General features: G+C 30.1%; 2 protein-coding genes across 5 annotated transcripts; both read right to left on the reverse strand.

Annotated features, from left to right (window-relative positions):
- Positions 1-259: 259 nt before the first annotated feature.
- On the reverse strand, positions 260-23,213 carry LOC6643643 (synaptotagmin 1). 4 transcript variants are annotated; one of them, XM_015178146.3, is made up of 11 exons: positions 23,176-23,213; positions 21,849-22,091; positions 14,350-14,623; positions 14,021-14,280; positions 13,868-13,963; positions 12,640-12,834; positions 12,367-12,543; positions 6,651-6,759; positions 5,071-5,204; positions 2,348-2,600; positions 260-728 (listed from the first exon to the last, which is right to left on the reverse strand). In XM_015178146.3, exons 3-10 carry the CDS (start codon positions 14,588-14,590, stop codon positions 2,394-2,396), a joined length of 1,419 nt encoding a protein of 472 aa, XP_015033632.1. In that variant the 5' UTR covers positions 14,591-14,623; positions 21,849-22,091; positions 23,176-23,213; the 3' UTR covers positions 260-728; positions 2,348-2,393. The 4 variants fall into 4 exon arrangements, with proteins under 4 accessions (XP_015033632.1, XP_015033629.1, XP_015033631.1 ...); XM_015178143.3 differs by having other exon boundaries at positions 261-728; positions 13,868-13,957; XM_015178145.3 differs by having other exon boundaries at positions 261-728; positions 6,651-6,765; positions 13,868-13,957.
- Positions 23,214-25,109: 1,896 nt separating this feature from the next.
- On the reverse strand, positions 25,110-27,442 carry LOC111518789. Its single transcript, XM_047011002.1, has 6 exons — positions 27,256-27,442; positions 26,987-27,187; positions 26,360-26,923; positions 25,835-26,302; positions 25,599-25,769; positions 25,110-25,545 (listed from the first exon to the last, which is right to left on the reverse strand). The coding sequence occupies exons 3-6, from the start codon at positions 26,803-26,805 to the stop codon at positions 25,422-25,424; spliced, it is 1,209 nt and encodes a 402-aa protein (XP_046866958.1). The 5' UTR covers positions 26,806-26,923; positions 26,987-27,187; positions 27,256-27,442; the 3' UTR covers positions 25,110-25,421.
- Between the last annotated feature and the right edge of the window lie 529 nt (positions 27,443-27,971).

The raw sequence follows: 27,971 nt of genomic DNA on the forward strand, positions 1-27,971 counted from the left end.
AAAACCAAAAACATTAATTTCACGTCTTGGAAAATGATAAACCTTTTGTTTTGTCAGTTTATTCATATATTGAGTATATATGTATGTATATGTATACTATATAGTGTGGTTTTGCTTCTTTACTTTGTTTTATATTAAATTTAACATACTCGTAGAATTTTTCAATTTTTGTTTAAATTTTTTTCTTTTCTTTTCAATTTAATGACAACAACAAAGTTTTTATTTTGTTTAGGTATAGCTTTTTTGTTTTATTTTTGTTTTTCTCTTGTAAGACTTGAAAATGAATTAATGTTCTGAAGCCTTGTCATTGATTCTATATAGATGTGGGTGTATATATATTTATATATATATATAAATAGTATAATATTTGTTTTGAAGTGAAGAACAATTTGTTTGTTGTTCCAACCAATGAGATATATAACTTAAATTTCTAAATTTCTATTTGTGTGTTTCATTTGTAGTGGTTGTTATTATTATTTTTTGGTATGAACAATTTGCTTTTAACTACGATATCGTTTTCTTTACTTGATTGTTGCTGTTGTTGGTATGTTGTTGTTGTTGTTGTTGTTACATGATGAGAAGGATCAGACGACTATGACGACGACAGTGACATGATAATGCCATACGAGAATTATCTAATTTTTTTCTATGTTTTGACGGTATTTTGCTTCTTCTGAGTGTTCTTTGGTTACATTTCCATTCATATGTTTGATAGATGTGCTGTAAGTCTAAATAGGAAGAGAAATGCAAATATTATTATCAAATAATGATGTAAATATGGCGTTCAGACTTTTTACGGTTAAAGTATCCGCGAAAGTACCTAAAGATTGCATAAGATTTTCTGATTTTAACACATTTTCCCTATAGATAGAGTGTTTTCAGGTAGCTTCCTTAAATTTAGTTTTCTACCCATTCTAAAAAGCAGACGCTTTAAAAAGGTCCTGAAACAGGACTCAAATCAGTACTTAAAGTATTTACTTTGCGCTCCTGATACCTAATGTATGAACTTATGTCGAATTTTATGCCTTTTTGTCTTTTTTCTTTGGAAATATTTATATAGCATCTTATAATAATAACTTTCATGAATCCCGTCTGCTTTGCAAGAGATAAATATTGTAAAACGGATAAAACTTTATAGAAAAATATTTTTAGTTTTCTTCTTTTTTTCTTTACTCTATCTCCGTTTTATAGTTTTTTCAAAACAATGAGATCTTATCGCTTAAAATCGGAAGAATATTGAAATGATAGTGCAGGTTTAAAAACGCGAAAAACATTAAAAAATATCAAAGAAGCTAACTTCGGCTATGCCGAAGTTTATATACCCTTGCAGTATACTTGGCAATAATATTTTTCCTTTTTGAAATTTCTTTCCCTGCAACTCAATTCATTAATACACAAACAAAATATTATTTCTCTTTTTACCACAAGTTTTTCTTCTTCCATCATTTTCTAAGCAAAGCACGGCACGCATACACATACAGTTCATGTAGCGTTGCGTCTGTGTGTGTATGCGTGTGCTCTGTTGATTTGATGATGGCAGTAGTAGGCAGCAAGCAGCGCTGCCGGCAGCGTTTGAACCGATTTATATTGACTGTAACTTGTGTTCTATTTATCGGATCAGATTCAAATTTTGGGATCTGAGATTTTATATCTATTACTATCATATTGGTAAATTTCATGGGGATACTCCAATTTTTGCAAAAATGTTTCTTCTAGAGCTATATGATATAGTGGTCCGATCCCAAAGATTTTCATACTTTATCTCACCCGGGTAAAAAAAAGCTCCCAAAAAAAATTTCATCCCGATAGCTCTTAAGATGGCTGAGTAAAACGCGTACGCACCGACGGACAGACGGACAGACGGTCAGACGGACAGACGGACATGGCTATATCGACTTAGCTTCTCATGCTGATCAAGAATATATATACTTTATGGGGTCGGAAACGTCTCCTTCTGTGCGTTACAAACATCTGACCAATTTTATAATACCCTCTGCAAGGGTATAAAAAAACACGATTCTAATATAGCCCATATCTGTCTTCTTTTTCCACTTATTTCGCCAACTTATTTAGCTAAAATTAACAACATCACATAACATCACACAAATAATTAGAAAAGAAAGAATGTAAAAATATACATAGGAAGTCAAAAATTAAATTTCGCTTTTCGCCATATTTTCCTATACAAATGTTAGGGAAAGTTTGGAGAAAATGTTCGATCCTAGTCTGTTGCTTATGCTATAATGATGACATTTAAGATCCTTTATTAAACTCCGATGATTCAATGACTCAAATATCAATTATTCATGCGTGGGACTGGCATTAACTATTGCTTAGATGAACTCACCTGCATTTTGTCATCAGCCATGTGTAGTGACAGAGCTATTGGCCCTTTACTTCATGTTCTTCAATATCTCATCAGTTTCCTCCGGATCCTTTAGTGTATGCCATTGGGCAATGGGTCGACGAGGCGAGGCTAACATATCGGACCAATGACGTAGCTCAGTACCAGTGCCCATACATCCAAGTATACAGCGACCAATTGGTTCCGAGGTACCAATACGATCATAATCCACGACGGTCACAACAAGACATATTTTCTATAGGTTTGTGGATTGTTTGTTTTTTTTTTGCGGAAATATTGTGAAATTTTTTTCAAGTGAAGATAAATGGATTAGTATAAGAATTGTTAGTTATAATATGTTGGGACTGTTGTTGAGAAGGAGGGGAAAGAACTTTTTGTTTTTAGTATAGATAAGTGGATAAGTATATAATATACTTGATATTTTCTTTGGTATTTTTTACGTGTTCTGTTTATATTTGAGTTTGAGTTTTCTTTTTTTTTTTGGACTTGGGTATAGAAAAGTAGGGGTTAACTGATTTTTTTTAACATTTTTATTTATTTTTTTATTTAAACAGGCAGAAACTACTGTTGTTGTTGTTGTTGGAGCTTCATATGTATAAATATATATTTTTTTGGGAGTGCTTATTTTTTGCTAATAGTGCAAGCTACTTTCGCTTCTCACGAGCGTTTCATTTGATCGTTAAGATCTAATATTTTTCAGTATTTTGAAAAATATATGTATATGCATATACCCATGTATGTACATACATTACTTATATACATAGTTATCTAAAAGGCTTGTAAGCATTACAAAAGCTTTCGAATACTAATAAAGACATGTGACAGTCTTGGTATATTTTCTTTTTTTGGATTAATAATTTTTTTTTGGCGTTAACATGCAAATGTCTAAAGCTAAGTATGATAAGCATAAAAATTACAAATCAATAGAAATAAAAAAATCAATTATAAGGTAATAAGTGAAATTATTATAAAATCTTAAGCAGTGAGGAAAAGCAAATGAATTGAATTGGATATGATCTTAGAGTGGGTCTAATGAACATATTTCTTTAAAAAAAAAGTATTTATTGGTATGAAATTTTGTAATTTCATTACAAAGAAAAATGTTCATTAAATACGTGTAAACGAAAATGTATAATATTCAATCCCATTTGTTTTGTAAATGTTTCTTTTTTTGGTCGGTCAGAATTGATTCATGGGCCTAAACATTGATTTAATGGGTCGGGTCTAGCACACGTAACCAGAGTTCTTTATTATTATAATTTTTTGGGTATTTTTTTTTTTTTATGTTAAAAAAAATAGAGAGAGAGAAAAAATGGCATTTATATATGTTTGATACGCTATATACTTCTCTGTTTTTGGGTTCTTTTATTCAGTGTATTTCTGTTATTTGTAGTATATTATTGGTATTTGGTATTCGATATTCAAATCAGAAGACAGTGTCAAAATAATGTACCCAACGGTCTTTTTGTGTATGTTGTATTTAAGTGTGTGAGAGTGAGAAAATGGTGCTTATTATACCTTTTAGAGCCCATTTGGAGAAAGAGCTGATGGTTTCGTTTCAATTATGGCAAATTGTTAAATTGTTATTCTATAGTTTTTCAAAGTATTTTCTGTATCTCGAAAAGTGTGTTTTTTTTTCTCGTTTTGAAATGGCTAGATTATTTTCTGGTTATTCAAATTTGTTGTTCATGGAAGTGCTGGTTTCTTTTTTCTTTTTTAGTATTTTTTCTTGTAAAGTGTACTAGGCAGCTGTTTGTGCATGTTTTCAATTCAATTACACTATATATTTTGCTCTTCTTGGCATTTTTGCTTTAATTTTCTTTGAGTTTCTAAATCTTCTTCATGCCCAGCTTTTCCATTAAAACCAAAAAAAAAAACGAAAAAACTAAATTTTCTTAACTAAAATACATAAAAGTCAGAAAATTTAGCTGAGGCTAAAGCACACACATTGAGGCCATTGGAAATGAAAATATATGTAGGTACTCTTAACATACAGATCAAATGAATTTGAAATAAATTTTTCAGGTTTTTTTTCAATCCTTATTTGCATTTCAATCTTTAAATCGTTTGAGCTGTATGTGTGGAATACTTAAAAGATTCTTTGTTTAACAAAAATCAAAAAAAAAAATCTTTACACAAATTTTGTTAACAAACTACTCAAAACTGAAAGCGTAGAAATAATGAAAAATTTGAAATAGAATTTCTTTGTTTTGAGATTGTTAAATATTTACACAAATTGGTTAACAACAAATAAAAGATAAAGCATTTTAAAATATTTCGGTTTTGTTTTTCAAATTACAACATTTAAACATTGAATACGTTTTGGTATTTTAAACAGGGGATTTTTTTGTATATAGGCTTTAGGTCTTTTGTCTTAATGAAGTTCTAAAGAGGCTGAAATATAGTTTGGGACAGATAAATATAATGAGACAGACAGAGAGAGACAGAGATAGAGAGAGAGATAGTCAGGCAGAGAGTAAAAGAGACAGAGGGGAGTGTGGGACAGCTTAGACCGGTTAACAGTTGTATTAAAGTACAGTAGGTAACAGTAGTTTTTGGGTAATTGTTTAAGTAGTAGTAGTACTTAGTATTAGTTTTAGTAGTTGTAGTAGTTGTTTTGTTTGAGTATAGTGGTATTTTTTTTTTGTTTGGTATTTGGAATTTGGTATTTTGTTTATAGGATAGTATAATACATTCTCGCATACTTGTATTTGTTCAAATGGTACTTCAAATGAGAACGACTCATTATAGTAAGGGTTGAGGGTGCATTTTTTGATACTTGTCTTCTTCTTTTTCAAACGTTTGCCATTTTGCATGATTGCAATTTTCACATATGGATCTATAAAAAGTAGAAGGAAACATTGAAAGAAACAAAGAAGAAAAACAGAAAGAATTTTTTTTTTTTTTTGGTTTTGTTTTTTTTTGTTTCTCGAATTCAAATAAGAGATAATAATTTAAAGATTTTGTAGTTTTTTTTTTGTCACACACACATCAAATAAAAACATAACAAATAAATATAATAAATATATATGTATGTATACTGAATTAGTCATTAAGTTAACAACAATTAGATAATGTTAATTAAATTTGTCTTTTTCACACTTTAGTTGATTTTGGCAAAAAAAAAATAAATTTATAATTTGTAAAAATCTCAAATTAATAAGAAATTTCATATAACCGATAGGTTCGACAAAAATTTTGTATATTTTTTTTGATTGATTTGGAAAATGTTCTTTTGTTTGTAAAAGCCTAGAAGAACTTTGAAATATATATATAAATATATTTTTAGGGATTTTTTATACCCTGGCAAACCAATTGATTAGAGGCCCCTTATATCATATAGGCAAAATTTTGTAAAAATTACAAGAAAGTTTATTCACCGATTGATCTCACAATCTGTGTTTTGCAATTTAATTTCAATTGAATAAGATCTTCAACTATTCATTGCAATGAATTTTTAAAATCTTTTACACCAATTGAGTTAGTTTTTTTCTGTACTATATGTTCCAATACTCGACATAAGTACACGATCTGAGTCTTGGATCTTTAGATAAAATCGTCTGACTATATCATATATGGACATAGCTGCCTTCACAACGTCAATTTGCTAGGGTATAAAAAAGTATTTGGCAAAACCGGATATGGCTCACCAGGTTTTTTGGATATATTCAATGGCAACGTTATTTAGTTTTTTATTTCGAGCAAATTCGATATGAGGTCGAGTGTTTAAGTTAAGAAGAAGAATTCTTTATTTATATATTTTACATGCAAAAGTGAAGCTAATTGTAAGTAAGTAGTATATTGAGAAAAAAGCAAGCGAGCCTAGAAAAAAGAATATATTTTTCATTTTTTTGAATTTCTGTGCTGAAGATATTGAAAATCGATAATCTTTTAAAGATGAAAACGTTGCCAAATGATATATATCCACCTTATAGAGATTTAAGATACATGAATTTTGGTTTTTTATAGTATTTTTAGCGTACGCGAAGTAAGTTGAAAAAAGTTGGCGCTAAGAGAAGTTGAGAGCAAAAAGTTGATACAAAAAAAATTGTAAACAAAATTCTTAGCTGCAAACGTTGCCTTGGCGTTTGCATTGAATCGGAAAAAAAATCATATATGTATATTAAATGAAAGGAAAACAAATTACAAAAAGGAAAATATTGGAAACCAAAAATTAAAAGTTATATATAAAATACACCAACAAAAAACATTGTCCGAAACGTGTTGTAGTTTGCTTTAAAGTTTGGACATTGCTTTTTCCATTGATCGTATAACTTCATATTACCAGACAAGCCACCGACGTCCATTTTCTTCAAGTTCTTGGCCTCCAAAATGACAACGGTCAATTTGCCAGCAGTTGGTACATAACGCAATGAGAAGCAGATATCTCCAAGCTTTTCCTGATTTTTTTTAAAAGAATAATCGGGCGAAAGAGAGAGAGAGAGAGAGAGAGAGAGAGAGGGAAGAAAAACAATTTTCATAGATTTTGTTGAATTAGTAAAACATTTTAAAGTGATTAAATTGCAGAAGCTTTTTTCACAACAACATTAATTAGAACACATCACATTTAATAGACTAAGAGTTACATTTAAATACATTTACGATATATATATATATATAATTTATAGATTTATATTGTTCAATATATTTATATTTTAATAAATGACTAAGGACCACATCCCTTTCTACTTGTTCAAATCATTCATAAGTCTGTACGTTCCATTTCAATTCCTTACTTTGAATTCTTTTATATTTGACCCTAGTAGACATATTCGTAAAATCGGTTTTGAATATGCTCAAAAATTTTGGTTCGACTAGTGCAAGTATTTTGCTTAATTATTTTATAAAACCGGATTTTAATATTAAGAAACCAGCAGGATATATGGAGTATATTTCTAAAGTCAAAGAGCATAATGATTGTAGTCAAGTGAAATAATTGCAGATGGCACCGCTTGAAAAATCGTTAGTTACGTATGGTTTTATCAATCCACATCCTTAATTTCAGCTCCATGAGCTTTTCTTGTGGATTCAAAAACGAAAACCATTCTATCTGTGTGATTCTTTTATCTATAATCTTTGCAATTGAGGTTAACTATAGTTAGCAATTTAGGGATTATAGTTAATCTTGGGCTTAAAATGGTTTTACTATAGAATTTAAATTCTTTCCCTAAGATTTCTCGAAAATCTTCGACATTGGAATTTAGTTATAGGCTTATTACTAGGGACATTTATTAACGGCCATTTATATTTTAAAGAACTAAAAACATAATCAAATAGAATTACATTTTACACAAATAAAATTTTGTACATATATATATTCTTTACATACATATAATTGTATATATATGTATATATGTTATATAAGGGATCGGGCGAAACATAAAAATGGGAAAAGTAAATGCCACAAATAAGATAAGTACACATTAAGAAACACATTTACTGCACGTCTCAAGAGCTTCGATTTCTGTGTGTAGTATTTATATATATATAAGTATATAATTAATTAGGTAGTATATAGAACTATAACAGAAAGGATTTATATTTAAAACGAAACAAAAAAAAATAATAATAATTGAAAAAATAATAGAGACATATATCATACATATATGTATCTTTGATATTGTTCAGGTGTGTTTTTGTGTTTTGTTTTTCATTGGGGTTTCCCTTTATCTCACATTCACATAACGACCTAGAAAAGGACTTGGTTTTGGAATACAGTTGGACATTATCTTATAAAAACACCCAGCTCAAAATTGTCTGCACAAAATGCAAAAAAAAACCATTAGTTAATAATTTTTGTTTTTTCAATATATCTTTTAATGTTTGTTTAAATCATATGAAAAATTAAAGAGAGAGAGAGAGAGAAAGATAGAGCGAAAGTTGAGTTTTTTTTTATACAAAGAAAAAATTATGTTTTATGTACATGAAAAAGGCATTACAAGAGTATAAAGTTGTCATATGTAGGTATATATATACATATATATGTATATATATATATAAATATATATATAGATATATATTATAAATGCGATTTGTTTATTTGTTAATATTTATTATTTTTTTTTTCTAACATTGCATAAAATTCTGGGTGGGTTTGGCCTTTAACTTTATATAGAAATATATTTGCTTGCTTTTGTTTTCAAAATATCATTCATATCAATAAACGTTGCCAATTTCTAACCAAACTGACCCAAAACAAATTTAGGCATATTCGAAAACTATTCTAAATATAGCGAGAGAGAGAGAGAGATAGATAAATTGTGTTTAAATAGAAACAGAGATATACAATATATATATATATATTAGTAAGAGATAGAGAGAGATAGTAAAGATAGATAGTTAAGGCGAGCGAGCGAGCGAGAAGTTAGTTTTTCAGTTTCAAATTAATTTCTTATCGGTTCACTTACCGCCATTTCATTTTATTTTCTTTTTCTGTTCATGTATTGTTTTTTGTTTTTGGGTTTTCTTTTTTTTTTTTTTTTCAAAGTTCTATTTCTTTCTGTGAAATGTTTTCATTGTTTTATGAATGTTTAAAATCAATGTAATGAAAATGTTTACAAAAATTAAACATTTAAATTATGTAAATAAAAATAAATTAATAATAAATAATTTTTTTTTTTTGTGTTTTGATCTTAATTTTTTTCTGTATCGTCTTGCATTCATTTTGGGTCAAGTAATATAAATATTTTTACTCTTTAAAGTTTTTGAAATTTTTATCAATTTGTATCGGACAACTATGAATTTTAATTTAATTCAATTCAATATAATTCAAAAATTCTTTAATACTTTCGGCTTACAATTAATGGCATAAGACTTGACCTTTATCAATGCAAGTTTATAGAAAGTTCGACATGGCCGAAACTCAAAATCGGTTTTTTTGAGGTATTTATTTAATTTAATTTTTTTTATTTTTTTTTTTGATTGTATCGATCGAAGCTCTGCATAAACATTACAGCTTACGGAAACTTAAAAAACGTATATTAGATTAAACACAGATAACAAAACTTTTATATAATAATTAAAAGAGCAGCAGATTTTTGGTACTGTTTTTTTTTTTTTTTTTTTTTTGAATATGGCGTATATAATATATAGTTTTCAACCGATTATTATCAATAGTAAAACACAACAAACACAACAAACATCATGACGACGACGACGATAGACGACGACAACAACCAAAGCAAATAACAAGAATAATGATTGCTTTTTTATTTTCTTTGCAGAGTTTTGTTTGATATACTTACATGAGGTATAGTTGATTTTCCAGAGAGAAAATTTCAGATGATTTTTGTGAATTTTATTGAAAATTTTTGTAGTTTTTTTTTTTTTTTTGGTTTTTTAGCAATACGTTCAAAAAAATTTAATAAAGAGAAAAATGTAGAGCCATATTAAAACATTTTTGAAAAGTGGTTTTGTTTTAGAAAGTTTATAGAATTAATAATTTTTGTTTTGTTTTGGTGTGTTTTTTTTTTCAATATATTGGATTTTTGTGTGTGATAGTGGGTGTGTCTGTGTGAGAGAAAGTGTGTTGGACTAATACTTAGTGTTTTGTTATATAAAAATTGATATATATGTATATTTTATATTTGGTATATGTAAGTAAGTAAGGTATATATAAAGTTTGATATAAGCAAAGAGAAAATTTTGAAAAGGAAATCATGCTAACGGGTTTCTTTTGCTTTTCTTTTTTTTTACTATTCTAATTGGGAGGAAAAATGGTAAAAAAAGTTTTTGGCTTTTCATGGCATTCACAGGCGGCAAAAGAAAAATTTGGTTTAACATTTTTCTTGTTCTGTGTGTTTGTGTGTGTGTGTATGTCTTTTTGTGTTGACCAATTCAAATTAAAATTTGTATTTAATGCAAAATTTTGTTTTACATTTTTTTTATTTTTTGTGTTAAGTGAAAAAGTGAAATTTTACTACTTTTTGTGTGTCAAATTTAAGTGCAAATTATTGGTGTATTTTGGTTTAAGTGTTAAGGGCTTTTAATGTTGTGTTTTTTGAAATCGTTGATAGGATAGATATATAGAATTTTGGTTTTTAAAGTTTTTTGAAAGACATCGTTTATTATTAAGAGTCTTATGCTGTCCAACGATATTTATCATCGTATTTAACTATCTATCTAAAACATCAGCAATTCAAGTGTCAAAGCATAGAATACATTTTTTCAAGAATTTCAGGAATACATAAATATTGTTGGATACTTTTTGAAATTTTATAAGTTCATAGAATTTTCAGATTGTTTTGTTTTTTTTTTGGTGCTGGTGTTTGTTAAGTATTAGGTTAAAGTTGAGTGGAAAAATTTTTGTGTCAAAATTAAAGAAATTTTGTGATATCATTTATTAATCGGCATGGTTAATGTCAAATTGGAAATTTCAAATTGATAACTTTTGGCCATGCTGATTTAAGTTTTTCCCATTTAAATTTCCTATGTCACAAAATTTTCTCAACAAATCAATATTGCAGTGTGGATTTTCTTATTATATGAAACAAAAAGTTATCAAGACATTTTTCAAAACTGAAGAGAACAAATTCATCTACAATATTAATGATGCGAGAAAAGAATGCAGACATAACAGTTCAGTTCAGAAATAGCGAAATATATTGTTATATATGTATATATATATATATATATAGAATATACAGAGAGAGAAAGATAGAGAGAAACAGAGAGAGAGATATACATATATAAACAATAGGAGAAGGTAGAGACAAAATTCGCTCAGGAACTAGTTTTATAGTGTGTCAGGTGTGGGATCAAGGCAACAAAAAAATTAGTATTAGATATATATATATATATTATATATATAAATATATATAACTATATTTAATATTGGTTCAAAAGAGAGTTAGTTGATGCAAAAGGAAAAGTGTGGTTTTATTTTCTTTTTTTTTGTTAGGTATTTTTTTTGTAATTCTTTTTGTTTGGTTTGTTTTTGTATTTACCTTCTACAAAAGTTCAAGAAAACAAGAAAAACAATTTGTTATTTGTTTTGTTTTTTGTTTGTTTGTTGGTTTGGAAAGGGAATTGAAGAAAGAGAAAGTTTTAGAGTTTTATATTGTTTGAATATGTTTCTATTTTTTTTTTGTTGTGTTAATGTTTATGTTGTTTAATTTTCACGTAGAGCTCTACATAACTGAATATTTTAGTTCCCCGTCCAAAACTAAAATCGCTGGCATTTATTTAATTTTTTTTTTTTAATGCTCTAGAAGATACTCAATAAAATGCTCAATTATGTTATTTAGTAGTCTTTTGATTTTTCGATAAAAATTTATATTTTATGTAAAGCTCTAAATGTGAATGTAAATGTTGTTGTACTTTGTTGTGTGAGAAAAATAATTGGTTCAAGTATATGTTTATTTTGTAAATTTTTTTTTTTTTTTGTATTTAGGCTTCAATTTATATATAAATATATTTGCATTTTGAACTGGGTGTGGGGGGCAAAAAAGTTGTACGAAACTTTCTTTCGATTGGTATTAAATATTTCATTTCTTGTTTTTGTTTATTTTTGTGTACATTGTTAACTGTTTTGTCGTTGGGTCAGAGGGGGGCAGGGAAAAGACTTATGACTTAAGTATCAAACAAAAAGTTCAGCTATTCTTTGTTTGTTTTTTCTCTTGTGGTTTTTTCTTTTTAAATATTTATTTACTTTATATTTGTTTTTTTTTTTGTTGGTCACAATATGGAAATTGCAAATACACACACAAATATCACAGGTTCAAATTATAAAGAAAAACAAAACCAAAAAGATTATTTAAAATATATTTTTGTTTCGTTTTGATTGTCTTAGTATCTTTTTTTTGATTTTTTAACACTTAGAACATTTAAATTAAGTTAGAAAGTTAAATAGGTAGATAGAGAGAAAGAGAGAGATAGTGAGATAGATAGATAGACTGAAAATATCTTAAGCTTAAGACCCTATTTAAAAACCGAATTTTGGTTTCTGTTTCCTTTTTTTCTCTTGTTGTTATTAGGCTTTGTCATTTTTGTTGTCTACATACCTGACCACCTTCACCTTCAACGCTGACCAAATCGCGCCATTCCTCAATCGTCTGGGCCAAATCAATGGTGCATAGGGGAACCTTTACCTCACCAATTTGATCGTGTTTGGAGAATCGATCAAAATCAAATATGGCAAATACAAGTGTTTTGTTCATGGCATCGGCATAGGGCAAACTCTAATCATTTGAATATATGAAAAAGATTCAATCGTTAATATTAAAAAACAGTTCATTAAAAGTTCATAATATAAAGGATATATGAATCTGACTAACCTTAAAGGTGAATGTCTCATTGAAGACCGGACTGAGGGTTTTACGATGTACTTTAGTCTCAAATTTCTTTTTCTTATCGGGCAGCAGATAAACCTTGACATAGGGATCAGATGTACCGCCCATATCTAGGGCGGGCAGTTCTTCGGCCTGTATAACCGTGACAGCCAAACTATTTGAATTGAAGTCATATTCAAGCTGTAAGCAAAATATTCAAAAAATCCAAAAAGAAAAAAACAAGAAGAGAGCCGGAACCATGGAAGTATATAAATTTGCATATATATTAGTTAAAGTCATAATTGTTTCAGTTAAATTATATTAAAAAGTTTATGGCAAAGTGCTCTGTGATTTTGTTTAATTATTTGCTTTTTACTTTTTGTTTTTGGATGTTATTTAATTCAAGATTTGTTTACACTAAGTTTCAGCTTTCGATTGGCGAAAATGAAGTCTTATTTTATAGCGGAATTTAACTCTGTGTAGATCAATGGATTATGCTCATAAATTAATAATTGAGAAACTTCAACTGCATATAATATGTGAAGTGTGAACATTTTTTTTTATCCCAATTAGTCAAAAAATTTCAAAGTTTTTAATGAAAATATGGCAAATGTTAAAAATATTTGAAATTCAACAAGTGCGAATATAATTTAAATAAGTTCTTTATAACTTTAGCTTTCATTTATTGAGTGATGCCAGGAATAAGTTTTTAAAAATAATTTCTTTACTTAAGTGGCGATTTCAAGATTTAATTACTAACATTTCTTTATTTATTCAATGTAAAAATTAGAAATGCCCTATATATTTGGCAAGCCTTTGCGATTCGTATACCACTAATCTAGATCGGAGCTCATCACCTTGCGTTTTTCCTTAATAAGAAATCAAAGCATTATAATTTAACCCAGTGTAAACATTAGTGAAATTTTAAGGTATCAAATCCAAATTCAATTCCAGGCATTACTGACAATTGTGTGTGAGGTGAGGTAACAAAGAAGTTAATGATAAAAGATTTACATAATGCGAGTTAAACTATGTTCAAGTTAAAGTCTTGCCCTTTGTATCATTGTTTGTTTCTGTGTAATCCTGTTTGATTTGTGCATACACATTTTACATTATTTTGCGAGTGATCTATTGGTTATTGGTTTTTGTTTTATTGTATTTGGTTAATAGTCTTTGGGAGCGGTAGAGTTAGGGAGTGTGTGTAGTATGGACATTGGAATATTATGAATCATACCTTAAAATTGAGACGACCTAGTTTTTGTTCACTTTGCTTATCCTCTTCGTCGCCCTCTTCGGCGTTTTCGGTAAGTTCCTCCATATCAGGCTGAACCTATGACATACCAGAACCCAATAACTACTAAGATTTGATATAAGTCTTGATACTTACTTTCTCTTTATACGCTGATCCTAATAACTGTACCGATTTCATATCGACGCCCTTCTTACCCTTACCATCTTTGGTTCTTCGTTTCTTCAAGAATCGCCGAACACAAAAGAAGATAATACCAAACACAACAAGGAATACGAGTATTATAATGGCCACAACGCCCCAAGTGGGAAGGCCGGTACGTTCGGATATTATTTCAGTGACCACTTCGCCGGCATGCTCTACTTTTTTAAATATCGGTACGGATGTGGTTGAGGTTTCTAAATATTAACAAAAACATAAAGTTTGAGTTTTGTTTTTTGATTTTCTTTTTAGTATATTTCACTTACCCGGTGCCTCTGTTGAGCCTTTTGTTGTTGTGTCCACCTGTGCGATTCTTTGACTTTCCGCTGCAGCGGCAGCTGCCTCAGCGGCTGTGTCTTCTACATCTTTTTCACGAAAAATGGAATGATGTGCGGATTCGGGCGATTTTTGATCCACAGATTCCAGTCCAGATGTGGATTCAGCACCAACAGACGCCGGCTCTGGCTCTGATTTGGTTTCCGGTTCGGAATTTGCATTTGGCGGCATTTTTGCTGCTTTTTGTGTGTGTGTGGGGGCTTACTGTAAAAGAATGAAAGAAAAATTAATAAATTAATCCATCACAATTTAGAAAACTATCTGTTAGTCTATTTTGTTTGAATTAAAGGTGTGCTATGATACAAACTCTTCTAATTTCAATGTTAAAATACCAAACTAGGGGATCGTTAATTGTTAAAACATTTTAGTAGTCTTCTGTACCAGTTTTTTAGTATTCATTTGGTATGATTGAAGATGTTTTTAACGTTTTCTTGGTGAATTGCGTCAGATGGGTCAAAAGGTTCTATCTGACTCTGTTATACGATGTTCGATACTGACAATCGAGTAAACTTGAAACTGTTACATGACTATGTCCCAATCATAGTCGTATAGAAACTCTCCGTTCATCTACAAGCACAAATCGCAGCCACTTTAAATTATCTACTACTTTTCATTTGGAATTTAAGTGTACCACATTATTATTAAAAACTTAAAAACCATTAGAAGGTTTCAAATTATCAAGGCGTATACAAACCGCAAGGTTCACTACACAAAATTGCAAGTTTGCATTTAAGTTAAATAGTCAATAAAACAGAAAAAAAATAAAATCCAGTGAAAACATTGAACACATTGCTGTTTCTGGTTGCTTATAAATATTTTTGCACTTGCATAGACATTTTGGTACTATCAAGGAATCAGCTAGAATCGTGTGTATGTGTGTGTGTGTGTGTGTGTGTCAGGGTCAGCGAGAGAGCCAAATTGTTGATAACTTCGATTAGAGATTATTTCGTAAGAAATATACAAAACAATTCGAAATACCTAGACCTTCAATTGCGGCAGTCTTAATAAAAATTAAAACGTAAATAAAAAATCTGCGCTTTATTGAATGACAATACATAGTAAACATAATAGTAGGGCGTAAAGGAAAGGGGAGTAGAACAAATTCTGTATTTAGGAGCAAAAAATAAGAACATTTTATATTCAATTTTGACGAGAAACAACACGAAAAAAAATGTTTATATATTAGGTATATTATATATGTACATTAGGAACGACAATTTTAAAATTTGCGTTCGGAAATTTCTATTTTATTTGCCTTTGACAAAAGAAGATGAACCTAAGACTAAAACATTTCAATGTCTATGTCCAACCCATTAAAACTCATTAAAATTATGACCATGACCTTTTCAATTATCAGCGTAGAATTCATAATTTCGACTTGAACAGGCAACAGCATGAACTGCCAACTTTCAGTTTAGGTTGGATCAAAGGAAACAAAACAAAAAATTATTTTCTGTTCAAAATTTAATAGATTGTACTATGGTATTATGGTTTTAGGTGGCAACTTGATTAAAAATGTCTTTCATGTCTTTTGGTTAATTAACAGGTGTGAGTATCGTGATTCCATAGCAATTCCGTCCTGTTTTGGAATCTTAATCATGTCGGAAACTAACAATTTAATTGTGTAATTAAAAATACGAACCCTTCAATAGAAAAGAAAAGTCATAAAATTAATGGACTATATTATTTTAAAGCCTATTTCCACAATTAAAATGGGTCTTAAGGACTTAAGTCAAACTTTTACTAATTTTTCTACCCACATGACTTGGCTTGAAAAATGTGAATCAAACAATAAAACTATCACATCACCAAATACCCGAGAGCTCCCTTTTTTTTATAAAATAGTTAAAACTTGATTATATGACTTGAATATATGAAGCTTATGAATCCCAAAACAGACTATATGAAGACTATCTTATATTTGATGAGAAAAACAATTTCATTTTCTTCGTTGGTTTGAATTTATTTTTAGCATTAAAAATAAATAGCCCAACATTGTTGAATATCTGGAGGCAAAAACTCATTTTTATTTGCATTTAAAAATAGCAGTTCACCACAAACAATCCAGCCAAGAGAACCCACATAAGTCATTAAAAGACAAAGCACGACAAGAGGAACTTTTCTCTTATTCGGTTCGTATCCTTGAAGCACTACAAATGCGCTGACGGCGCTTTGTTAAACAACAACTGAATATATATGTATGTATGTATATATTCTTATATGTATGTGTATGTAAGTGTATGCGTGTCGTATCCAAGTGCCAAGGGCACGCACTTTTTCTCATCTTTTCATCCCATTCACACAAATTTCTCTTTCAATGTCTTCTCCTTTCTTTTCTTTTCTTTTCTTTTCGCCCGTTTCTAATTTAATTCATTAATATTAACACCATTTTGTTTCTTTGTTGTTCATCCTTTTGGCATATGGTTTTTATTAATCCCGCTGTTCCTTTTTCTTTAAACAATTTCGTTGCTTCCCCTTTAGACCCTAGATTAATAATGAATGAATTAAATGGAATTTTACGTCTTGAGTTGGGTTTGCCTGCAATTGCTTTTCGAATGATTGTCTGACAGGACTTGACCCCAAAAAGTGTCCAATGATGAAAAGTCGTTGATCTCTTTTTTATTTTCTTCATATTTTTTCATTAACTTTGTATAAGTATACATGCATGTATATATATATGTATGTAGGTTACCCAAGTATGTACATTTCGGTGATTATCCGTAAGCTGTCTTTATGGTTAACGTGTCTGAAATTCCTGATTTCTAAAAGATGAATGACATTTTGTATGCCACAAACGAGAAAGGATAATAAGTAAACCGTTGTCTACGGCCTTATACCTCAATAGATTTTAGGTATTGTCCTTTTTTATGTAGTTTTGCAGTAAATAAATTTAACATTATTATTTAAAATGATATTAAACTAGATTCAAAACAAATTTAATTTACATCAGACGTTTCTTAAAACTTGTTTCAAAGTTTATAATTAAAATAAATTATTGCCTCATTAGAAAACTTAATTTGTATCGTAATTCACTGCATTTCATTGGGATAGGTTGAGTTTTTCTTCCTTTAACCTTATTTTAACCTCCGAATTTGATTTTTTTTTTAACAAATAATGTGTATGTACCAGATCCTCTTTGTTTATTGAAGGTGAGAAATGGACTCACCTTTCATTCCTTTCAATTTTCATGTGCCTTCTAAAACCTTTTAGGATGGCCATGCATAATAAAAATCTTTTAAGGGGCATAAATAAAACAAAACAAAAACATAAAAGTGGAGACATTGTTTCCAAGAAATAATTGATTTCTTTGACCCTTTTTTTTCTAAACATATCCATTCGGTCTATCCTGATACTAAATAGCCTTCGGTAAAGGGTTTTTCATAATTGTTTAACTATTGGTTGAATGAAAAGAAAATTAAATTTGCAAATTTAGTAAGCATTTATCTACAACTTTTAATATGAGTATGAAAAAATGATTTAGAAATATTCATTAAAAATATCTTCTCCATGAATTTCAGTAACATAGACAAATGAAGAATTGGCCTCTTTTTAAATTTAAAAAATATTTGAGATGAAAGAAAAGTGGTTAAAAAATTTTTCTCTCTTTGGCAACTTTGTGCTTTTATATATCTCGCCAATAAGCGAATTTTGTGGGTTAGTTTTCTCGTTTGTTTAAAATGAATAATGCAGAATAAAAACAACATCATGGAAAAAAGACCAAAGCAACTGCCAACATGTCGTATGCGCCATTTAGCAGCAAACTGACTACAAATTACTTCGAACAGAGCTAGAACTGCTGTTGCTGCGGTTGATGTTTATGTTGTTTGCTAAGCAAATGACGTTAAAGGACATTCTACACCCAGGCGATGAGGAAAAGACAGAGAGAGAAAGTGAGAGGGTGTTAAGAAGGCTGGGATAAGTCCTTAAAAGTAAATGACTGGCGTAACAAAAAAAGGATAGAACATGAAATTGTAGAAAAAATTTGCATAACATTTTAAAGTTTCTTCTTTCCAAGTTTCTAGTATTGACTACTCAAAATCAATAAATAGTTCTTTAAGAAAACTGCCAAGAGTGAAAAAAATTTGTTTATGACTTCATACTCATAGCTGAAAAGCCTCACAGAAATGTCATCAAATATTTCATGCACGAGGCTGAATTTATCCTATATAACTGACAAAGTACGTGATATTATCTTAATGTGGGATATCGACTACTAAATACCCTTTAAATAGTAAGTGTATTGACAGAGTTCACTATGAAAATGTCTGGAACAGAATGTGGTTAACATTTACTGTCACCTCATTTAATCCACTTGGCAAAGGAAATGATAAAGGATTTATAGACTATAGCTTATTGATTTAATATAAGATCCTAAGTGTTTGCTGTATACGAAGGGTATATATGAAATTACAAATATAATATAAATGCATCTAATTTATGGTTCTTCTTGTACATTTTTATTTTCTTTTTTCTCGTTTTCTCTGTTTTTGTTCATTCTTATTTTTTTTGTGTGGTGCCTTTTTGTCTGGGGCAAACTAAACTACGCAGTTTTTTTTGGCCAGGTTCGGAGAACATTCGTGAAATGGCAAATGTTTACAATGTGTTTTAGACCCTGAACAGCTGTTGTTTCTGTGTGTGTAAGTAAGACAAAGAGGGAGAGAGAAATAAAAATGGTAATGGGAATGGTGTAAAAAAGAAAATGTTCTCTTAATGTGAGCGCAAATTGATCAATAATCAAAGCCATAATTATATACTTATTTACTACTTTTCTTTTACGAAAAGTTGTTTCGAAAAATCGGACAAGGAGTTGGTGCTGATACTTTAGACAATATTTTAGCAATCTGCGTTGCAATTTTAAAATTCTTAACTTGTTTAAGTTAAACATTAAAAGATAGTGTATTCGTTTATTAGTGTAATCGGCTCAGCGAATCGAATTATGTTAACGATCATTGTTTGGTTTTAATAGAAGATTCAAAAACATATTTAGTCAGTGGATTGCGTCTACGCACTTACGTCTTGAAATATTTGTCTATCTATTGTCATAGCCAACAACATTCGACTACCTATTTATAATTATTTAATGAGATTATAATAGAAATGAGAGAGATACAGCGATCGAATTGAAATTGGTCTGAAAGTTATCAAATTTGTGCTCTTAAACAAACTAAAAATCGATTGTAAAGGAATTATGAAATAATTGACATTTGACTGGGATATAAGAATCCAGAATTGCTGGATAGATTCTGAGAAAGAGAAGATTTACATAAAAATTACTTAGAAAAAAGAACAAGCCAGATGAACTAGTTGATTTAAAACTACGGTTAAAACTAAAGTAATAACAAGTCAAGAAAACTAATGAATTTTGGTTTTAGGATAAGGTTTAAAGAAAACATTCTAAAGATATTGATGAATGGTGTGCGAAAACCAATTTATCAGATTCATATTTGATTTGTATTTGAAGCCATATATGACACCGAATGCACTCTATTCATATCGCATTCTTAATTGACGAGGAAATTTTTGCTTTGTTCTATTTTTAGTTTTGACCTTTGCTAGGACTAGGACTGATGACAAAAATAAAACAAGTTATGATTGGTGGTGTGGGTAGTCTAGTTAAATTCTTGATTTCTAGTTCGCTTTGTTGGTGAGAGCGGGGAAGGGAAACAAATTTTCATTAGAAGATAAGATAATATTCAGATATCAAATGAATAAATAATAAAAAAGAGAATGCAAATGTCAAGAACTGACAATCAAAGTGTCAAAACAAATTAGAAGCCCGAAAATGGCATTAAATAGAACGTACGTAGAAATTTGAGCAACATGGACTATGTGGGCAGAAGAGAAACATCTGTAGAACACCCCACGCATGTGAAACGGAAACCTTCATCACTATCATACTACTAAGCTCTCTCTTCCTTCACGCACTCATACATTTACACTTCAAAATTAATTTGTGTTAAGCTTCTGAGAGCAGGAAACGGTTAAACTTTTTTCTTTTTATGGAGAGACAGAGAAATAGAGAGACAGCGACAAGAGAGTGACAGAGAGCATTTACTGCGCACATAACCCAGAGAAGGCAACAACAGAAAGAAAAATTGGCAAGAAAAAAAAAGAAAAAAGAAACAAAAAATGAAAACGGTATTCTAGACAAAACCATATAACCAAGTTAATAGCTGAGGAGGAATAGCTTAAAATTTTATAAGACGCCAAATGGTACACGATTACAGGACAAAAAAGAAAATGCAACCAATTTTCCACATCATTTCTTAATTTTCACTTTCATTGAACAATTTCATATGAAACCGCAAAACGAAAGAAATCACATTATACTATCTCTAAAAGGGTCAAAAGTACGCCCACTTTCTTACTCTTTATATCGCTTTGCTGTGCTCATGAGTGTGCGTGCCTGTATTTTTCTATATTTGCCAACTTGATTATAGCCAATTATGTGGGCTTTTCACATCTCTTACTTTTTGTTCAAGTCCATTTTATTTCCCTTGTCTGAGTTAATTAAGATGAACAAGAGCAAGGAAAAATTGTTTGTCTAATTGAGTTTAGCCTAAGCATTAAACAAAGACGGACAGAAGGAAAAAAGGAACTGCTAAAGACAAGAAAAAATGACAGATATCGAATTTTTCCACAAAAAAAAAAAAAAATTACGTGTAGCTTGCTGCTTACAGAATATATCTTAAGTAATAACTTTGTTTGAGGAACTGTTTTATTGACAGATGAATTTTACACAATCATAATAAGAAGCTAAGTATTTTAATATATAAAAAAAGAGAATTGAAAGGGTTAAGTAAATAAGTACACGAATTGTTTTAAAATTCAAATTAAGATATAAAGGAGAGACTATATTAAGAGATGAAAAACTTGAAATTTTATTGGATTAAAGTCTTTATGCTGCAGTAGATACTTGACCAGGTATTTATTTCACATATAGAATTTAAAACTATATTAGCTTTGCCTTATTTTTATGCTGATGACATTATTGGGTTATAAGTTAGGAAATGATTAAATGTACAATTAAAGGTTCTGAACTTCAATTATGCTGCACTGAAATATATTGTTTAATATTCTGCTAACTTATTGATGAAATAGAAAGAGAATAATTATAAAGTGCTATCATTGTTGAAATTTATGATGACTTAACCATTAAACTATTGTGCATTGAAAACCCATTAAAATAACCTCATAATCCTAAATTTATTATATAAAAATCAATAAGAAATGTGGTATCTTAAGGTTGAAAGAAGAAGCCTTTTAAAATGACAGGATTGCATTTTGGTAAAGAATGTACAAGCAATTTTTATTACTTCCACAGAGATCAATTGGCCTTCTGTCTGGCTCATAGATGTATGCTAAAATTGATACACTCATAGACCAATTGACCTACTCACAGAAGTATGCTATAAAATCTGAAACTCACCTTCTCCCTTATTCGTCTCCACAAGAGTTGGCCAATACTATTAACACCTTGCGGCAAATGATGGCTTAGTTTTTGGTAAATTATAGTTTACTTCGTTTTGCCTCTTTATTATCGTCTGCTTGCAGTTATTTATTATTTTATTTGTTTCATTACATTTAATGATTATTGGGTCTTGAGCAGCGTTAAACGAAGCGTGGAGAATGGCAAGTTGAGGCAAAAAGGCAAAATATGTGTGACTGCTGCCTGGCAGAGAGAAACAAAACGATTATGAGGTTGCGAGTGTTAAGCCTTTACCTTTCAGTTCTTTATGATGTTCTGCTTCATTTACAATATTTGAATTATTAAATTTTTATACAAGACAAACAAATGCATGACAAACAATGAATGAGAGATGTAACGAGAGAGAGAGAGAGCGAGAAAGCGTGGGGAATATGTAATTGTATGCGTAAATATTGATAGAGAACTCTTTCTGTGTGTGACCATGTGTGTTTTGTCAGAGTGTGCGTGGAATTTTCGCCTTTCCTTGGGTAAAATAAAAAAAAAAACTATAGGAACGACATTCGGCGAAAGCAAATTCAGGATAGAGATTTTCTTAGAGACATTTTCTTGCAAAAGCTTTTACTCTCTCACGCACACACACACACACATAGTCAATGGAAAAATGACTTGACTTATTTTAGCGACTTTATTGCAAAATTTGTATCTTCCATTTTGGACTGTATTTGTTGATATTAATTAATTGATTTATTTTTCACATTTTCACTCAATTTTTGGCATTTATAATTTTCTATCGAATATAAATTTGTTTGCATTTCTATTTGATGGGTTTGAGAGCTTTTTTTCGGTTTCGCATGGGAAAAATCAATATTCATTCAATGTTGCCCCTGCTCACATGGCTCACGTTTTCACTTTCATTTTGTTTCACATTTTCGTTAAGCCAGCAAAATTTTCAATTGATAAATTTTATAAATTTATTAAAATACACAAAAAATGCTTGATCACATACACACACACACACACATGAACAACTATAAAGATGTATATGATCCGGTTCACAATTTTCAGACTTTCTCTTTTCTAGACATTGCTTTATATAATCATAATACAACCAAAATTAGTTGAAGAATTTCTATCCTTTTTTTTTATTTTGAAATTCTTATGTTGTTTTCAAAGATTTCTTAGGGAACAATTTGTTATTAAAAATTAAGCGCTGCTTTTAATTAAAATTTTTGTTTCTATTGCGAATGCTTATCTTCTTGGATTTTATTCATTAATTTTTTTTTTTTTTTGACTTTATGGCCTAGGCAATTTTTTTTCCGATACGTACTTTCTGTCAGCTCACACAGTCAACTTCCACGGTCGATGTTCATTCGCGTTTTGGCCTATACAATCCAAGAAACAGCGAGGAAAAAGCTTTGTCTATATACACTTCACAAAAACCATGACCAAAGAGCGAAACGGTTATTCTACGTATGACTGTGTGTCTGTGTCTGTGACTGTGTGTGTGAGTGGGCATCGATTTTGTCATTCCGAATGGCTTTGGGCGGGGGTTGTGGATTCAAATTGTGAGCTTTATGCCTTTACTTTACACGGGGAGAGTTTGATTTTGAATTTTTGGAGACTTTGCCTAAGTCAGCTGGGCTAGCTTAATTTGGGAATATCCTTTACACTTTTAGCAATTCAAAAAATATTTATTGCATGATTATTCACTCATTTAAGCTCATGTATATTTTTGTCCAGTTTACTTAGCCGAAGTATGAAAAGTCAATACAGGAAGTAACTATTGTCAAATTTTATAAGAATTTAATAAGTAGTCTGCATTCAATATAATTTATATTACTTGTTTAGAAGAAAGAAGACAACTTTTTCGACATCATAAGGTATATATCTATGTATGTGCGCATATTCTGGATCAGTGGAACATTCAAAGCGATCTACGCATGTCTGCCTATCCGTCTGCCCATATGAGCCTAGAACTCGAAGATTAACTCACAAAGTGGAGTTGCGCTAGAGTTCTCATCTAGTTGTCTAGAGTAAGGGACGTAGCCTATGTTTGCTAAGCAGTATTTATAATGTACCTATATTATATTATATTATGCTATATATATTTTTGGTCTTATAAATCTATAATAAAGCCTTCACTTTTATTATGGCAAAGCTGGATATAGTTGTTCGGATTAAGAAGGCTTTAGAAAGGTCAGATTTTTCAAGATACATTTGTTTTGAATTTTTAAAATATGGAATTTCAATATTTTTTAAAATATGTGTTATCCAAATTAAATCGAAAATTTATAGCATAAATATTGTCCTACAAGTTTGCATTGCATTGCTTGACGCCTTCTCAAAAGCTCACTTGCCCAATCTCAATTTCTCTGCTTCCCGGAGTTTTGTTGTTTCTTTGTCCTCCTTATCGCACTCATTCAGGAGAGGGAACATCTGATACAATGGACACATGTTTCGGAGCAAATTGTACTCATTGAGTGCCAGAGTGCATGCGTACTTTGGCAACGGAATTTGCTCAATGACAAGAATTTTGTGGAAAGGATAAAACGGCAAGGACATTTTCAGTTATGACGTTTGTGTGCGATTGCGGGCGAAGGCGGCAAAGCTCACTATGTTAAGTGAAAAGCTGTTATAGTAAAAGTTCTGTGGAGGTTGGTTACTAATAATATACAGTAGAGGGCGCCACCTTATTTAGAAAACCTGTCTAAAAACTGTAACTAAATCAAATGGAAATGCATATTTGGTCTTTGCATCTAACTGTGGTCTCGTCCCGGGCATCATTAATGACCATTTTGGTATTTCCGGTGCGCAATTAGGCATAGCAAACAGCACCAGATTCAATGGGTAAAGCCAAAAATCATTATGTCCTTGCTTCATAACGTGACCGAAAAGGATAAACATCAATTATGAATTGTTTGGCATCAAAATCAAATGAAATTTAAGTTAGTTGTAAAACGTATACATTTTAGTTGTGGGCTGAATGTCCCTTTGTTATTTTATTTGACTACGTGCCGAATTTATTATCCTGTTACTTGTCATTAAATTTTCACATCGTATTTATGCTTATGTATTTACATAGGTAAAGACGTATTTTATGCTTATATATTAAATTTACAATCTCTAAAGTCTTTTTAATAAATCAAACAAGTTTATCTTAATTTATCAAATAAAAAAACATATTTTAAAAATAAACACTATGATTAATCTTTTCAGAATATAATGATATTTGAAACTAAATTACTTATTAATCAATGTATATTTTGCAGTTTTTTTTTAGTCCTTAAAGCCATTAACAGTTACAGACTTACGACCCTCAATCAAATATTGTCATTATTTTACATTTCATGGGTCATTTCAGCTATAGAAATAATAAAATGTCATTGAGAACAATACTCAGGCAATGAAGAATAAGCATACAAATGTTTTTTAAAATAAAAAAAAACAGTATGGAGTCTGTTTACACGAATTAATACATCTTTTAATTCATCGAGTTAAGACATAATCATCTAATAGGTTTCCCTTACTTCCAACTTTTTGAGTATTTGTAAACATAAGTTTGAATTTCTTTTTTTAAGTTTTCTTAGAGTACATAAATATTGGCAAATGTTGCAAGCTCCGAACATCCTTGAGTGGTAATTGAACTGTATAATCCAGAAGATGCTTCAAATTATCCGGTGTGCCATGCCGATCATTTCTTATAATTAAAGAAATTTATTAATGAAATCAAAATATCAATTATTCACTTACCCGAGTACCACAATTGTGTTTTCTGTAGGACTGCATTCATTTAAATATTCATTTTTATCTATGTTTTCTATACCAACAATGCTAAAATTCTCTATCTTTTTTCCACGCAAATATTTAGCGAATAATTCAGGGTTTATTTGCAATATTTCCAAGTCTTTCCTGGTTTCGGCACTGTAATATATTTCAAGCCTAGTTATAGAGTACAATCAATTAACGTTTCCTGCCTTTAAGCTTACCTTAAATTGATTGAGTCGCTTAATACCAAAGTTCGAACTCCAAAAGAAACACAGTTTTGGATTAAACCATTTAAACTGTTAACATTATCAATACAAGGAGATACTACAAAAAGATTGCCGTTAGAGATAGCAGATCTATTTTGCTGAACAGGTTGTGGCTTGGGATTTGAATTAGTAGTGGATTTATTCGGTGTGCCAAGATTTACATTAGCAATTATCTCTTGACCCTTTTCAATTTCCAATACTGTTTTGATGACTTGTCGAATGCGAAGCATTCTAAACCTATCAGTATTGCTCAAATTTGTTGGCTCCAAATTTGAAATATACAAACCAAAATTAAGATATGTAGCCGAATGCAGCTCAGGCAAAAACAGACGAGCTTGTATATGAGGTGGAAGCGATTTCTTTTGATCAAGGGTTAAGCGCTTAAGACTTTCGTATAAAGCTTCCACAATGGGCTTGTAGTAACTAGAAATAAAATGTATTAAATTTATTTTGTATTATTATTAATAGTTTAATATTTACCGCGACTTTTGATTTTCCAAAATAAGACTGATTAGAATCAGTTCGGTAATTTCGCTTAGTTCTCTATTTTGTCCCTTATGAAGAGAAAGGTGAAGAAAGGAAACTATTTTATTTACTTCATTGGGAGGAATTGAATCCCAATTAAAATAAAGAAACATATGAACAACAGAAAGTAAAGATACTCGCTGATTTTCATTAAGCGTACGTATTGATTTCAAGCGTTTAAGGAGTACTTCTGGATCCCTTAAGGATTTAGCCAATACCATTTCATACATGCAGGTAATGTTGAATTGATTACTTGATAAAAATAATGTCAACCATAGTTGATCTGAGCATTCAATGTGTGATGCAAGAAAAAGCATTGATTTGGCAATGGAAAACATTAATCTGTGTTCTCTGGAGTTTGTCAAATAATCTTGTTGGTTTTTGAGCAAATCCTTATTCATGCTTATTAATTCGTCTACAATTTCTTTGACATGATAATTAGATTTTTCTATGATATATTTAAGAAATTTTGAAAGTAGGCTGTTCGTGTCGAAAACATCTTGATAGCAAGATTCAATCCTGTAAATATAAAAGATATACTCATTTAATCCATTTTATTTATATTTATTCATTTCTTCTTACCACGCATCATCCGATAACGTTGCTAACTGGAGAATTATCGGAATAACTTTTTTAGAGGATTTTTTTCCCGTAGAATGGATATATCCAAAAATAACGCCAATATTTTTATGATCAAGATGATAGAACAAAATTTCATGGGAGAGGTTAGTTTGCTCTTGTTCGGTCAGATGTTTTGATACATATTTTCCAATACTCAGAGCTCTAAAAAAAAGTAATAAAAAAAATAAACACAAAAATCGTCTAATACTTTTGAAGGTAAAATAATTTACATAGAAAAGTTTGGAAACTTTTTGAGTAAAGCGACAATAGTCGATAAAACATCGTCCTGCAATCGTTTTTTACAGTCTTCCAAAAGGCGGCTAAGGCATTCAAATGTCGCATATCCTCCTTGTTCAAGTAGTTGCTGCGGCTCCAAATGCAACTCTGTGATATTGTTCCACTCCTTTATTTGATAATTAACGAATATGTCTATCGAAAATTGTTTTACAAGGCATTTCTCTTCGTGAGTTTCACACATTAGTTTATCAAGCAAATGGTTTTGCAATTTGTTCAGATCTTTGCAATGTAGAATTAATGGCTCTACTTCATACTCTTTCTTGTAGAAATCAAGAATTGAAGGAAAGCGATTAGTCTTAGTTATTAAGTAGAAGCGTAACCATCCATGAACAGTTTTTGACAAATTTTTTAGTTTATCAATAAAAGCCAAAACTAAATCCTTTTTTAATTCCTCATTGAATATTATATCTAAACGCTCTTTAGTTAAGAATAAAATTGTAACTTCTATACTATCACAATCAATAAACTTGCTTTTTAAAATGTCATGATCTGAATAGTTTTTTGTGTTGTTCTTGTACATCGTCTCAATAAAGATTAGGTAATCCATCAGGGTAAATTCATTAAGTGTAACCTGTTTATAATTATATTTATGAGTATATAAAAAAAGGGAAATCATTCATTTTTGAAAATTAGTAACCTACTTGGAAGC

The sequence above is a fragment of the Drosophila willistoni genome, assembly GCF_018902025.1.
Source record: "Drosophila willistoni isolate 14030-0811.24 chromosome 2R unlocalized genomic scaffold, UCI_dwil_1.1 Seg200, whole genome shotgun sequence".
NCBI lineage: Eukaryota > Metazoa > Arthropoda > Insecta > Diptera > Drosophilidae > Drosophila > Drosophila willistoni.

Bases quoted from the DNA above. Each gene is read 5' to 3' on its own strand.
- LOC6643643 (XM_002066310.4), bottom strand. From the start codon at position 14,590: ATGCCGCCAAATGCAAATTCCGAACCGGAAACCAAATCAGAGCCAGAG. The intron at 14,281-14,349 runs GTAAGTGAAATA...GTTAATATTTAG, and splicing joins AGGCTCAACAGAGGCACCGG to AAACCTCAACCACATCCGTA. The intron at 6,766-12,366 runs GTATGTAGACAA...AAAAAAAATCAG, and splicing joins TTGAAGGTGAAGGTGGTCAG to GAAAAGCTTGGAGATATCTG.
- LOC111518789 (XM_047011002.1), bottom strand. From the start codon at position 26,805: ATGAATAAGGATTTGCTCAAAAACCAACAAGATTATTTGACAAACTCC. The intron at 26,303-26,359 runs GTAAATATTAAA...TTTTATTTCTAG, and splicing joins TTGGAAAATCAAAAGTCGCG to TTACTACAAGCCCATTGTGG. The intron at 25,546-25,598 runs GTAAGTGAATAA...TTTAATTATAAG, and splicing joins AACACAATTGTGGTACTCGG to AAATGATCGGCATGGCACAC.